This window comes from Theropithecus gelada, chromosome 3 (genome assembly GCF_003255815.1).
Source record: "Theropithecus gelada isolate Dixy chromosome 3, Tgel_1.0, whole genome shotgun sequence".
Classification (NCBI taxonomy): Eukaryota; Metazoa; Chordata; class Mammalia; order Primates; family Cercopithecidae; genus Theropithecus; species Theropithecus gelada.
Genome location: NC_037670.1, coordinates 54,098,026 through 54,111,652, shown reverse-complemented (window position 1 = coordinate 54,111,652; position 13,627 = coordinate 54,098,026). Strand labels below are relative to the sequence as shown.

Here is a 13,627-nt window from a genome sequence, read left to right as displayed (position 1 = left end):
AAATAAGTGAAAGTATAAAGAAAGGAGTAGAAATCACCTGTTGGCTCACCTCCTGGAGAGAAGCATTTTCAACGTTTTGGTGCTTTTCATTCTGGTGTTTTCTTAGTGTATGCATTCATTTACTTCATTTAGTGATCGATTAGAGATGGGGTTCTGGCGTTTTCTCAGAATATGCCTTCATTTTCTGACTTTATTTATGAGGTCTTGCTCTGTCACCCAGGCTGGAGTGCAGTGGCACAATCATAGCTCATGCAGCCTCCATCTCGTGGGTTCAATAGTTACTCCTGCCTCCATCTCCTGAGTAGCTGGGACAAGGTGTGTCCCACCACATCTGGCTCATCTTTTTATTTTTGTGGATTCGGGGTCTGGCTGTGTTACCTAGTCTGCTCCCAAACTCCTGGCTTCAAGTGATCCTCCCGCCTCAGCCTCCCAAAGTACTGGGATTACAGGCATGAACCACCATGCGCAGCCTACATTAGCTTTCTTTAGGTTAGGTTTCTAAAGTATTCTGCAAATATAATTTTCATATACAGGACACCTCTCGCTTCTTTCTTCCTTTTTATTTTTTATTTTTTTCCTATGTAGGTCAAATTCTGACACCCCTTGCTTCTTAATTCGCTCCCTTTCCTCGATCCTAGCACTCAGGGGCCACATGTGGTTGACTCCTGGGTCATGAATCTGACATGATTTGCTTCTGATCTTTAAAAATATTACTGGCCAGGTGCAGTGGCTCATACCTGTAATCCCAGCACTTTGGGAGACTGAGGTAGGAGGAATGCCTGAGCACAGGAGTTTGGGACCAGCCTGGGCAAAATAGCGAGACCCTGTCTCTACAAAAAATACAAAATTAGCTGAGTGTGGTGGTGTCCACATGTAGTCCCAGCTACTTGGGAGACGGACGCAGAAGGATTGCTTGAACCCAGTAGGTAGAGGCTGCAGTGAGCTGTGATTGTGCCACTGCACTCCAGCCTGGGTGACAGAGCAAAACCCTGTCTCAAAAACACAACAAAACAGTCTGAATTTTGCTTATTCACCATGTCTAGTCACCTTGCTAACTTCACTTGTTAATTGTAATAATTTTTTCCATAGATTATTTTGCATTTCCTGCATACACAATCACATTGTCTGCAAAATACTGATAATTGAATTTGCTTCCTTCTTTCTTTTCTTTTCTTTTTTTTTTTAGACAGAGTCTCACTCTGTTGCCAGGCTGGAGTGCAGTGGTGTGATCTCAGCTCACTGCAACCTCTGCCTCTCAGGTTCAAGCAATCCTCCTGCCTCAGCCTCCCAAGTAGCTAGGACTACAGGTGCCTACCACCATGCCCAGCTAACTTTTTGTATTTTTAGTACAGATGGGGTTTCACCATGCTCATCAGGATAGTCTGGATCTCTTGACTTCGTGATCTGTCTGCCTCGGCCTCCCAAAGTGCTAGGATTACAGGCGTGAGCCACTGAGCCTGGCAACTTCTTTCTTTTCAATCCTGTATCTTTCCTCTATTTTTCCCCGCCTGTTGTACTGACTAGGACCTAGTACAAAGTTGAAGAGAAGTGGTTACAGCAGGCATCATTGTCTTGTTCCTGATGGCAAGAGGAAGTTACATATACAGTCTCCCTAGAATTGTTTCCCTAATGGGAGAATTGGTTCCCAAAAGTGAGGCTAATATGCTCCTGTCTAGCCACAGTTGCTTTGTAGGGCTTTTTTTTTTTTTTTTTTTTTTTTTTTGGAGTCTCACTCTGTCACCCAGGCTGGAGTGCAGCGATGTGATCTTGGCTCACTGCAACCTCCGCCTCATGGGTTCAAGCAATTCCCCTGTCTCAGCCTCTCGAGTAACTGGGATTACAGGCACCCACCATCATGCCTGGCTAATTTTTGTATTTTTAGTAGAGACGGGTTTCCCCATGTTGTCCAGGCTGGTCTTGAACTCCTGACCTCAGGTGATCCACCTGCCTCGGCCTCCCAAAGGGCTGGGATTACAGGCATGAGCCACAGCACCCAGCCTTTGTAGGGTTTCTGTAATGAGAATAAAATGGAATTAGATGCAAAATGCCCAGAATCAAGCTGGCCATGGCATAGGGAGGTGCTTACCAAATTATGCCTAAGCAGTTCTTTTTTGTACATTTGAAATGATTTTCCTTCAAGGACTGCTTGATGGTCTTACGGCTCTGTGTCCTTTGCTAGCTTAGAAAAGGGTGCTTCAGCTAAAAGAAGACTCATTTCAGGCCCATCTGACCTCTGTGTTTTGCAGCAGTAACTGCAGAGTTTATTTAGCAGCGCGTCCCTGGCTGTTACTAGGGGCCACTTTAAAATCCTCTCTTGGCCAAGGGCAGTGGCTCACGCCTGTAATCCCAGCACTTTGGCAGGCCAAGGCAGGCGGATCACGAGGTCAAGAGATCAAGACCATCCTGGCCAACATGGCGAAACCCCGTCTGTACTAAAAATACAAAAAATTAGCTGGCGGGGGCAGGGTGGTGTGGCAGGCGCCTATAATCCTAGCTACTTGGGAGGCTGAGGCACAATAATCACTTGAATCCGTGAGGCAGAGGTTTCAGTGAGCCGAGATGGCACCACTGCACTCCAGCCTGGGCAACAGAGCGAGACTCCTCAAAAAAAAAAAAAAAAAAAAATTGTCTTTTGCCAGGCATGGGAGTGTGCGCCTATAGTCCCAGCTATTCTGAGGCCCTGAGGCCAGATGTTCGAGGCTGCAGGGCGTTATGGTGACCACGCCTGTGAATCCACACTGCACTCCAGCCTGGGCAACATAGCAAATAAGTAAAATCGTCTCCCGTTCCCCAGTAGCGGTCAAGTTCTGCAGCCCAGGAACGTTTCATTATCCCCTCTGTCTCCAGTCCTAGTCACCTCATCTCTGAGGCCTGAAAGTGAGGATGGGTGACAGAAACGGTTCCAAGTTGTATATATCATTATTCCAAACCATCAAGAGCCGGGGAGGGAAGAGAAAACAGGATCAGGAGGTGAAAGCTGCTGGCTGAGTTTATAGAGGAACTGAGCGACGTTCAGGAAAAGCCTGTGTTTTTCTTTCCAGGGCTGGTCAGGGTCTGTGGGAGCTGGTGACGGTCACCAGCTGCTTGTCCAGGTTCCCTGTGCACCCCCGGCACGCAGAGCCCCACCCTCTCTGCCAGCAGCCGGTCACTAGGCACTGCCTTCTCGAGGAGGGGAGGGGGTGGCCTAGACAGAGTCGTGTGTCGTGGCTGCATGCTGTCCCCTCGCCTCTTCCTCTAGCAGTGACTGCCTCACCTGGGAGATGAGGCTGTGCTCAGCAGCTCGGCTTGGCCCAGGCTGGGGAGGAAGTCCACTAACAGGGCTTCAGGGACACAGAGCTCAGCGCTCCTTTCGTTACGGCCTCTGCTGTGAGAGTAGAAGAAGGATGTCAACAACGACCGTCCCATCCCCATCTTCCCCATTGCCGCGGTGCCCTGCACTTTCTACTCCTTCCATCCCATGTCAAAGGCAAACATTTCATGGCCAGGCAGGCCTGTCTGCGAACCATGGTCCCTTAGGAGGCCTGCATTGCTATTCCAACCTCTGGCCTTGTCACGTCTTTTTTTTTTTTTTTTTTTTTTTTTTTTTTCGAGACAGGTTCTTGCTCTATTGCCCAGGCTGGAATGCAGTGGCGTGATCATAGCTCACTGCAGCCTCGACCTCCTGGGCTCTGGGCTCTGGTGATTCTACCACCTCAGCCTCCCAAGTAGCTGGGACTGCAGGCACACACCACCACGCCCAGCTAATTTTTGTATTTTTTTGTAGAGACAGGGTCTTTGCGATGTTGCTCAACCTGGGCTTGAACTCAAGCCATCCTCCTGCATTGGCCTTCCAAAGTGCTGGTATTACAGGCGTGAGCCACTGGGCCTGGCCTTGTGTTATCTTCTTAAAATGTCAGAAAGTGTACGTTTTGCTTCTGAGGCTGGGACCCCATGTATTAGCAGATGTTTGGAGCCAGGCAGGTCCCTGAGGGATGCTGTGGGTGAAACAGGGCTACCCACCAAGGTCCTAGTTACCCAGACCCTGCCTTATTCCTGGGCCAGGTTGTTTTTCTGCCTCTCCACCAGAGCAGATCAACAAGGGGCAGCAGGGGAGACCCGCCCCCGCCGGCTTTCTCTGCAGGAACTGACAGACACTTATCCTGAGAAGGATTGAAATTGACACTAAATCAAACTGGAGGCTCCCCAGCAAGCTCTCCCAGTGCTTGTGGGTGTCACCTTGCTCCCTGTAAGGAACCGCTGTGGACAGGGCTTTGGAGGGGGAGTGCTCTGGCAGTGGCTCCTCTCCCTGGCTGCTGTGTTCTAGAACCTTCCAGATGGCATTTACCAATACAGATTCCTGGACATCCCTCAAACCTACACAGCACCTCTGTTCCCAGTGAACTCAGTCACGCCAGGGCAGGAACATTCCCAGAGATCCTTGAAGAAGACGAGGGCGTTGGGGCCACAGCTGACCTCGGCTAAAACTAGGCAGCCCGTCTTGTCCCTCACATGGGGTAGGCAACGAAAGAATGGGTATATTCTGGCTTGCAGCCTGGAGGTGTCCCCTTCACCCACAGCAGGGACTGGCGCTTTATTTAAGATGAATAACTTCCCGTCTAAAATTATTGTTATGAAAGGCTGCGGCCATCCTGCCATTTTGCTTTATTAGAATTCATTTGTTTTGAAATAGTGGTTTCCTTTTGTTGTCGTTTTGTTTTGTTTTGAAACGGAGTCTCCCTCTGTTGCCAGGCTGGAGTGCAATGTCGTGATCTCGGCTCACTGCAACCTCCGCCTCCCGGGTTCAAGCGATTCTCCTGCCTCAGCCTCAGGAGTAGCTGGGACTATAGGCGCCCGCCACCACGCCCAGCTAATTTTTGTATTTTTAGTAGAGACGAAGTTTCACTGTGTTAGCCAGGATGGTCTTGATCTCTTGACCTTGTGATCCGCCCGCCTCGGCCTTCCAAAGTGCTGGGATTACAGGTGTGAGCCACCATGCCCAGCCAGAAATAGTGGTTTCTTGATGATGTATTTCTCACTGAACTTATTTCATGTTGGTGGAATCTCCCATCGGTTGCATAGGGGCCCCTGGGGTGACCCTGTTCTTGGCAAAGAACATACCTGTATAAGACCCCCAAACCAGGCAGTCCCTAAAATTGCAAAGCCCTGACCTCCCCTTCCTAAGCAATTTGCTGCCAGGTCTGAGGGCCTTGAAACCTCCACGCTGTGTGTCTAGTGATGGCGCCATGCGATGCTTCTGAAGGTGGCTGGGGTCAGCATTGGGAGAGATGCTCTCCACATACATCTGTCTCCCTCCACCCAAAGGCCAAGTGGGGGCGATTTCTGTCCCAGTTCAGGCAGATCCACCCTGGGACTGCACAGTGCTGACACACTCAGATGACTCAGGTGACGAAGCTGTATCAGGTCAGGCACAAACAGGGCTCGATTGCAGCTCTCTGTGTGGGAACTTGGGAGGCCACATCAGCCCCCAACAAGCCTGACAGCAGACCCCCTGGGAACACAAGTGCTGGGATCCCATCTCCTGCAGCCTCATCTTGGGACAGGGCCAAGTCACAAAGCCACACGTGAGCAAGAGGCCTTTCAAACTTCTGTGATTTTTACTTTAACAGAAGTGTTTATGCTGGGCACGGTGGCTCACACCTGTAATTCCAGCACTTTGGGAGGCCTAGGTGGGCGGATCACTTGAGGTCAGGAGTTCGAGACCAGCCTGCCCAAGATGGTGAAACCCCGTCTCTAATCTAAAGATACAAAAATTAGTCCAGCATGGTGGCACACACCTGTAATCCCAGTTACTTGGGAGGCTGAGGCAGGAAAATCACTCGAACCCAGGAGGCAGAGGTTCCAGTGAGCCGAGATTTTGCTACTGCTACTCCAGCCTGGGCGACAGAGTGAGACTCTGTCTCAAAACAAACCAACAAAAGAGTTTTTAAAAATAAAGTATCATCAGTTACATTTACCTGACACCTGGGTTCCCACCTCCCAGATTGGACAGGTAAAGATTTCTATCATATTTGTTTAGAGTTTTTAAAAATGAAATAAGTCAACCATGATATAAAGTTATGATAATATATTTATTATAAATTATATATAACATATATTCTGTTACATACTGGACGCTATACTACATCCTGTGAAACTGAAGTCATTTCTTCCACCACCCCTAGGCTTACTCCGCTGCCTGCTGAGGACAGCCACCATGTGGTAAATTCACTGTGTGCCTTGCTGTTCTGTAAAATAGCTCTACATTGATCACACGTTTGGCCGTGAAACACATTTGTTTGAATTCTCAGCGAATTAAAAAACACTGAAATTATACCAACCACACTCTCTGACCCCAGCCCAACAAAAATAGAAATCAGCACTAAGAGGATTGCTCAAAACCATACAATTACATGGAAATTAAACAACCTACTCCTGAATGACTTTGGAGTAAAAAATAGCTTTGCATGCAAATACATAGAAACCATAAGCGATGTACAGCGGTGTTTTAGGTGCTTTAAAAAAACCTGAGCCAACGCATCATACCATGTGTTATGTCATGTCACGTGTCACCTGAAGCTTTGCTCTTTCACCCTGTGGTCATGTACACAGCTGGCTACGGTCTTCTCTGCAGAGCTCTCCTCCCATGCATGGCAGCTCCCTGTGAGGGGCGATTGGGTGGGTTCTGGGATTTGCTAACTCAAGCAGTGCTGAATGCACGTGTGCACGTGTGCATGCATGTGTGCACGAGTGCACGGGTCCTGCTGTCTGTCCCACAGCAGGGGACTGAGGAGCAGAGTGGCATGGTCAGTTGCTGTCCACACTGGCCATGCCCGCAGCCGTGCCATTGTTGGCATTGGCTGCTGCTGCTGCTTCACCTCCCCTACACCTGCACTCAGAGGGAGGCTCTGTCATGCTTGTGGCCTTGGGTGCAGGGACAACGCCGCCACCCAGAGGAGAGGCCTCACCTCCAGCCCCTCGTTGAAGACTGGCAGCCTGGCCCTTCTGCACTCATGCAGGCCCACCCAGCACCAGGAAGGAGACCCTGGGAGTGGCCCCTGTGTGTCAGCATTGGTTCTGACCTGCAGACATCCCAGCCCTGGGCCTGAGGAGGCTGTGGGGCCTTGCCTGGAGGAGCAGGGTATACTCAGCTGCGAGCCACTTGCCTGGGGCTGCAGCCCCAGGGGACACGGGCCTGGGACATCCTGTGCCGCATTTGTGGCCAGGCCCCCTGGGAGCCCCTGGGACTCTAGGAGAAGAAGCAACCCTTCCTGCCCCATGGCCCTGGGACTTCTAGAAGGTCACTCTGAGGTCACCTCCTGCAACCCGGCCCCAGAGTTGGGAAAAACTTGGGGGCCGGAGCATCATCTGGAGTTGTTTTTGTTCTTCTTTCGGATCTGACCCCACAGTTGTGCAATGAGGCTGAGCTGTGGGGCTCATAAGGCTTGTGGGAGTGGCAGGTGGGACAAGGTAGGGGAACCAGGCCCCACCTGCTGGGCACCTGCCGCCCGCCAGGCTGGGCCGGGTTCTGCAGCCGGCAGGAGCACAGGCGATGAGCAGCCAAGCCCAGCAGCCTCGCACTGCGGCTGGGCGGCCTCCCTCACGCCCCAGCCCCCTGCGGGCTGCAGATGCACAGGCTGCCGGCTGCCTTGGGAAGGACGGTGGGGCCGCTGGCGCTGGTAAGGGTCGTCCTCGGCCAGCTGCCGCCTCCCTCCATCCGGCTTTTGTTTGGTTTTATTGGGAATGGCTGGAGGAAAGGCCGCCACAGATGGGGACGGATCTTAACCTGAAAGGCTGCATACAGGGAACTCAGCAGAGGGCTCAGAAAAGACAGCGCCAGGTCAGCTGGGGACTGGTGAGCGGTTTTCGTCTATTGCAGCCGACTGGCTTTCCCAGAGCATGCATTTAGAGTGTGTGTCTGTATTTATGAGATTTTACGTCTTCTTCTAAGGATGTGTGTTATCTCTGAACTGTGTGTGCATGTTTCTGTGCACATGTATGTGTTAATGTGTGTGGGTGCATGTGTGTTGGCATGAGTGTATGTGTGTGCACATGTGTTTGTGTGTGCATGTGTGTTTTGTGTGGGTGCATGTGTGTGCATGTGTGTGTTGGTGTGTATGTGTATGCCCATGTGTGTTTATGTGTGTGTATGAGTGTGTGTGCATGTGTGTATGCGTTTTTGTGTAGGTGCATGTGTATTTGTGGGCATGTGTATGCACATGTGTGTTTGTGTGTGTGGCTGCTTTGGCTTGGGGGTGTCAGAGGCAGCCTTGGGAAGGAGGCAGCCATGCTGTTGCAGGAGGAGGCTATCGGCAGCCCCATGGGCTGGGGTGACGTGGCTCAGTGACACCTCCTCCTTGTAAAGTGGGGGCAGGGTGATGACCAGCCTGTCTCATCTCATGAGAGCACCCCCCCAGGGGAGTTTCGCCTGGTGCCCAGATGGATGGGGCAGGGCTGTGGAGGTGGCGTGGTGACCCTGCAGAGGCCCAGGCTGCCGTGGGAAAACGTTTGTGGTTTGAGGCCCTGTGGGCCGTGATGCTGGCTGGTCAGGCAGGCCTCGTGCGACCCAGGGCTGCCAAAGGCAGGCGTGGTCCCCTCACCCTGAGGATTTGACAGGCAGGCTGCTGGCTCTGAGATTGTCCTGCGGGTGCCATGGTGGTGCCAAGGCATTGTCTGGTTTTTCAAGGGGCGTGGCTAGAGGGCAGAGTCCTTGAGTCTCCACCAGACCTGTTTTGACAGAACAGTGACAGGCATTAGGACATGTGGCTTAGTGGGATTTGAGCTCAGGAGGATCTGGGACATGGGCGCTATTAGATTAGACTTATTTATTTATTTTTTTTTTGGCGGGGGATGGAGTTTTGGTCTTGTCACCCGGGCTGGAGTGCAGTGGTGCAATCACAGCTCACTGCAACCTCCGCCTCCTGAGTTTAAGTCATTCTGGTGCCTCAGCCTCCTGAGTAGCTGGGATTACAGATGCGCACCACCACGCCCAACTAATTTTTGTATTTTTAGTAGAAATGGGGTTTTCACTATGTTGGCTAGGCTGGTCTCGAACTCCTGACCTCAGGTGATCCCCCCACCTCGGCCTCCCAAAGTGCTGGGATTACAGGGGTGAGCCACCGCGCCCAGCCCTGGTGCTATTAGACTTCTAACTGTTCACCCTGCATTGCTTCTCTTCCAGGGATAAACGCCCAGGCCCGGAGGCTGCAGCGGAGTCGTGCAAAGGGAACCCCAGCCCTAGCCCTGGGGGATGCCCGGAGCTCCCCTCCGCCCCGGTTGCGCCGCACAGTCAGTGAGACCAGCCTGAGCCCAGTGAACGCCCTGCCTGCTGCCACCCAGGGCTCTGAGGAGCCTGGCCCGGACACCATGCGGTACTCGCTGTACCATTCCCCGCACTTGCTCCTTCTGCAGGGCTACAGCCAGCAGCACGTGAGCCTCCCCTCCTGACACTCACTGCTCGGTGCCACTGCAGGGACAGCAGGCGGGACTCAGAAGTCAAGGCCTCCTCCCGCCTTTATCCCAGTCGGCCACGAGCTCTGTGGCTGCAGCCCCTCTGTCTGTGCCGAGGCTGTGGAGTGGGGTGGCAAGGGCAGATGTAGAGTCATCCACATTTTCCCTGTCCAGGCCACGGCGGGCGGCAGTGGGGGCTCCTCACTTCCCCAGCCCCAGAGTGGGTGTCCTCAGCACCAGGCGCTTTCAGGGAGAACTCCTCAGGCCTTCCCAGGCTGGGTCTCCCACCTGGCTCTGGGGAAGGGCATGGGCAGGTGGCCAGAGCAGGCGGCCAGGGCCAGTCTGCTTCCTGCTCCAGGCGAGGGGGGTGCTGAGTCACCAATTGGTGGCCACATTCTCTGAGGGGGCACCGAGAAACGGCCCTACCCCACCCCCACCTGCCCAGAGCAGTTTCTCACCACTTCCATCTGAGCAGGCAGGCTGTCGCCCCAAGCAGATGCCAGGCGCAGGGCCGCCTCGCCTCACCTTGCGGGACACTTGCCCTGCCAGACACCTGTTTACCCTGCCCCCTGCTCGCCCCGCCCCTGCTCGCCCCGCCCCTGCTCGCCCCGCCCCCTGCCCTCCTGTGCAACCAGCTCTTTTGCTGCTCATTTCCATGAGCACTTTACAGCCATAGGGCTCCTGTGCGCAGGTCTCAGGTGGCATCTTCTCTCGGGGCGGTGCTCTCACACAGGCGGCGGTGCTCCCACACAGTTTTGGGGATGACCTGGGGGAAGTTATGAAGTCCTTGGTCCAGTCTGTAGAACCAGTGCCTGTTTCCCCGCCGGCCCTGACCTGGCCTCGCCCTGTTTCAAAGCTGGGTCGCTCCCGGGTGTCTCGTGTGCCCCCTGGGCTCCTCTGGGAAACCAACCTCCACTGGGATGGGCCCGGACATCGAGAGGCGGGTTCCTGAGAGCTGCTGGGGCTCTGGTTTGGGGATGGCCAGGGACATGGAGAGCCTGCAGGGACAGCATCCCAGCCACGCGGCTTCAGCAACCAGTGACTAAAGACCGGCCACTTTTCCCGTGTGCTGCTTGCATTGCGCCTGCCCTGAGCGGAGTCTCTTTCAGGACAGCCTGGTGTATGTGCTCAACCGGGACCGGCACACGGTGGGCCAGCGAACCCCCTCCAGCAAGCCCAGCATCAGCCTCTCGGCCCCCGACATCCTGCCTCTGCACTGCACCATTCGCCGGCACCCGCTACCGGACAGCGGCCAGCCCGGGGGGAGGCTGGTCCTGGAACCCATCCCCGGGGCGCCCATCTCCGTCAACTTCTCCGAGGTGGGGCGCAGGACCGTGGTGCTGCACCACGGGGACCTGCTCTCCCTGGGGCTCTACTACCTGCTGCTGTTCAAGGACCCCGCGCAGGCCCAGCCCCTGCCCGCCCGGGCCTTGGCGCGCCTCCGGGCGGTGCCGCAGAGCTGCCGGCTGTGCGGAGCCGCGCTTGGGGCCCGGGATGCCGCCTCCCCTACTCAGGCCGCCCTGCCCCGGCGCCAGCAGCTGCTCCTGGAGTTTGAGCCCCACCTGGAGGACACGCTGCTGCAGAGGATCATGACGTTGATCGAGCCAGGCGGCGACGACCACAAGCTGACCCCCGCCTTCTTGCTGTGCCTCTGCATCCAGCACTCGGCCACCCACTTCGAGCCGGGCATGTTTGGGCAGCTCCTGCTCAAGATAGCCAGGCTGATCCGCGAGACTATCTGGGTCAGTGTGCTGGGGTGGGTGGTCTGGGTCGTGTGCTGGTCTGGGGGAGGAGGGGGCCTGGAGCTGGCCCTGGCTGGGGGGCGGGAGCGCCTCTATCTGACCCCTACGGTGCTGTGCCGCTGAGCGCAGGGTGGCCCTTCCCTGCCTGTCGCTGCCTCCCAGCCCCACAGGCCACCAGAAGCAGCCCCAGAGCCCAAGGCATCAGTTGCAGCACTTTGCCTCTCAGGGTGGGGCTTCCATGGGGTCCAGGGTCACCTCCTGAGCTCTGGGCTTGTACCCTCTCTGGGGTCCAGCTGGGCCCAGCACTGTCACGTGCCAGGAGTGAGGTGCCCCTGAGCCTGGGCACCACGAGGCCGAGGTGACATTGATAGCTCTCACAGGCCCCTACCCAAGAGCCCCAGAAGCCCCTGTCTGTGCTAGTGCCTTGTGCTTGCTGCCAGGGACCGGTTGAGCAGATATCCACTGGAGCCACCCCTGATCCGAGTTTGGAGGTGCAGGGCCCCTCGACTTTTGTGCGTTGACAAACTTTCCTCCAGGCCAGCGTCTCTCCTCCCCGGCCCTGTGGACACTGTGGCAGGAGAGCTCCTTGCTGTGGGTCTGGCCTGTGCATTGCAGAGGATTCAGCAGCATCCCTGGCCTCCAGCCCTTGATGCTGGTCACACCCCGCCACACACACACATACACACATCCATGGCTACGGGCATTGCCAATGTTCCTGGGAATCCAGTGTGGCTGCCAGTGGGCAGGACTGCCCTGAACCCATGAGTGCTGGAATAGGCATCACACAGTCATGGCCCCCCCGCTGGGCCCCACCCCACAGTGACGTGGCTCCCAGGGACCCAAAGGACAGCTCATAGTTGTTCAAGTTCGTTCAGAGACCCTCCAACCCTCGCTAGTCTGGGCCTTGCGTATCCCTGGCAGACATGGGAAGGGGGAACCGCTTGCCTGTAGAAACCTCATTAGTTTCTCATATAGGAATCCACATTTTAAATGTCTGAGACTTTTAAAAAGTAAAAGCCAGCACAGGCTGCCCTGTCCAGAGGTCAGTAGGAGCCGTCTCTATGCACCGTGGGTGTTATAATCCGGGTGTCTGCACCTCGTTCCCTCGGGTTCCCGGCATGGGATTTGATGGGAGTGCCACTACAGCATGCCCCTGTCCCTTCCGTGCAGTCACAGACACAGGGCCAGGTGATGTCTGTGTAGTGTGTGTCCACATCGTGGCCGCTGTGACCGAGAGTTACTTGCTGGCCAGAAGTCATAGGTTTTCGCACGATCATTGTCATTTCCCGAGTCTCGTCTGTGCCAGGCACTTACTTGCAAAACAAATGCTGTTTAATTTCTTTCTCACAACCACCCTCACGATGTAGATACCGCATCCCACGTCACTGCGGTACCAGGGAAACAAGCCAGGGGGTTGTAAGCCACTTGCTGAGGGACCCGGGTCCCAGCCTGCGTCCTAGCCACCTGGAGCTGGCTGTGTGGCTGGCCCACTCCCCGCAGCACACCAGGGCTCACCCTGCCCCTAGGCTACAGGCTCTGAAACAGAGGCTCCCAGATGTGAATCGCCTGGCCCAGGAATTGAGCTTATAGACATCAGACCGAGCCTGAGTTCACCTCTTGCCCCCGTACCCACTACCCCATGCGAATGTTATTTGCGCGTTTGTTTCCTGAAATGTGTGACTCTGTTGCCACTGCCCTGTCCTCATTCCTCACCAAACATATAGGCAGATGCTTAGAGTCTATGCGCAGTCAGCCATCACGGTTACATTTAGCTGGATAATAACTTGCTACTAAGGCAAGAATAATTTTTTTTTTTTTTTTCTGAGATGGAGTCTCGCTCTGTCACTCAGGCTGTAGTGCGGTGGCATGATCTCGTCTCACTACAACCTTCGCATCCCAGGTTCAAGCGATTCTCCTGACTCAGCCTCCCGAATAGCTGGGATTATAAGCATACACCACCATACCCGGTTTATTTTTGTATTTTTAATAGAGATAGGGTTTCACCATGTTGTCCAGGCCAGTCTCGAACTCCTGACCTCAAGTGATCTGCCCACCTTGGCCTCCCAAAGTGCTGGGATTACAGGCGTGAGCCACCTTGCCCAGCCTCTACTATTTTTTAAATAGCTGGTTGTTATGTAAGCTAGAGAGTTGTGAGATACTCTATTGTAGGAAACTTGTAGGTCACAGTCGGTAATGGAATGGGAAGATGTTTAAGTCACATGGAAAATGTCCTTTCCAGCACAGCTTGAATAAATAGTGTCACACAGGATGCCTGGGGCAGCACGGCTTGTTTTCATGTCGATGGTATAATGTGTATCTGAACGTGTCCCTGTGTTAGCCTGTTTTTCTCACTTGCTTTTTCTCCTACTTTGTAATTGTAGGAGAAAACCAAAGAACTAGCAGAGAAGCAGGCGCAACTGTGAGTATGACCTGGTTATTGTGCCCGTCTCTGAGCAGCA

General features: G+C 54.3%; 1 protein-coding gene across 2 annotated transcripts in view; it reads left to right on the top strand.

Annotated features, from left to right (window-relative positions):
* The window catches only part of RADIL (Rap associating with DIL domain), an 80,903-nt gene that overhangs the window by 35,969 nt on the left and 31,307 nt on the right, over nucleotides 1-13,627 (top strand). Inside the window, exons 1-4 of one of the 2 annotated variants that reach the window (XM_025380879.1) lie at nucleotides 7,603-7,831; nucleotides 9,158-9,405; nucleotides 10,536-11,168; nucleotides 13,550-13,587. In XM_025380879.1, coding sequence (XP_025236664.1) covers nucleotides 9,343-9,405; nucleotides 10,536-11,168; nucleotides 13,550-13,587 — 734 coding nt within the window. In that variant the 5' untranslated portion in view covers nucleotides 7,603-7,831; nucleotides 9,158-9,342. Of the gene's footprint in view, nucleotides 1-7,602; nucleotides 7,832-9,157; nucleotides 9,406-10,535; nucleotides 11,169-13,549; nucleotides 13,588-13,627 lie in introns of those variants that run through there. The other variant, XM_025380877.1, reaches the window with a different exon arrangement.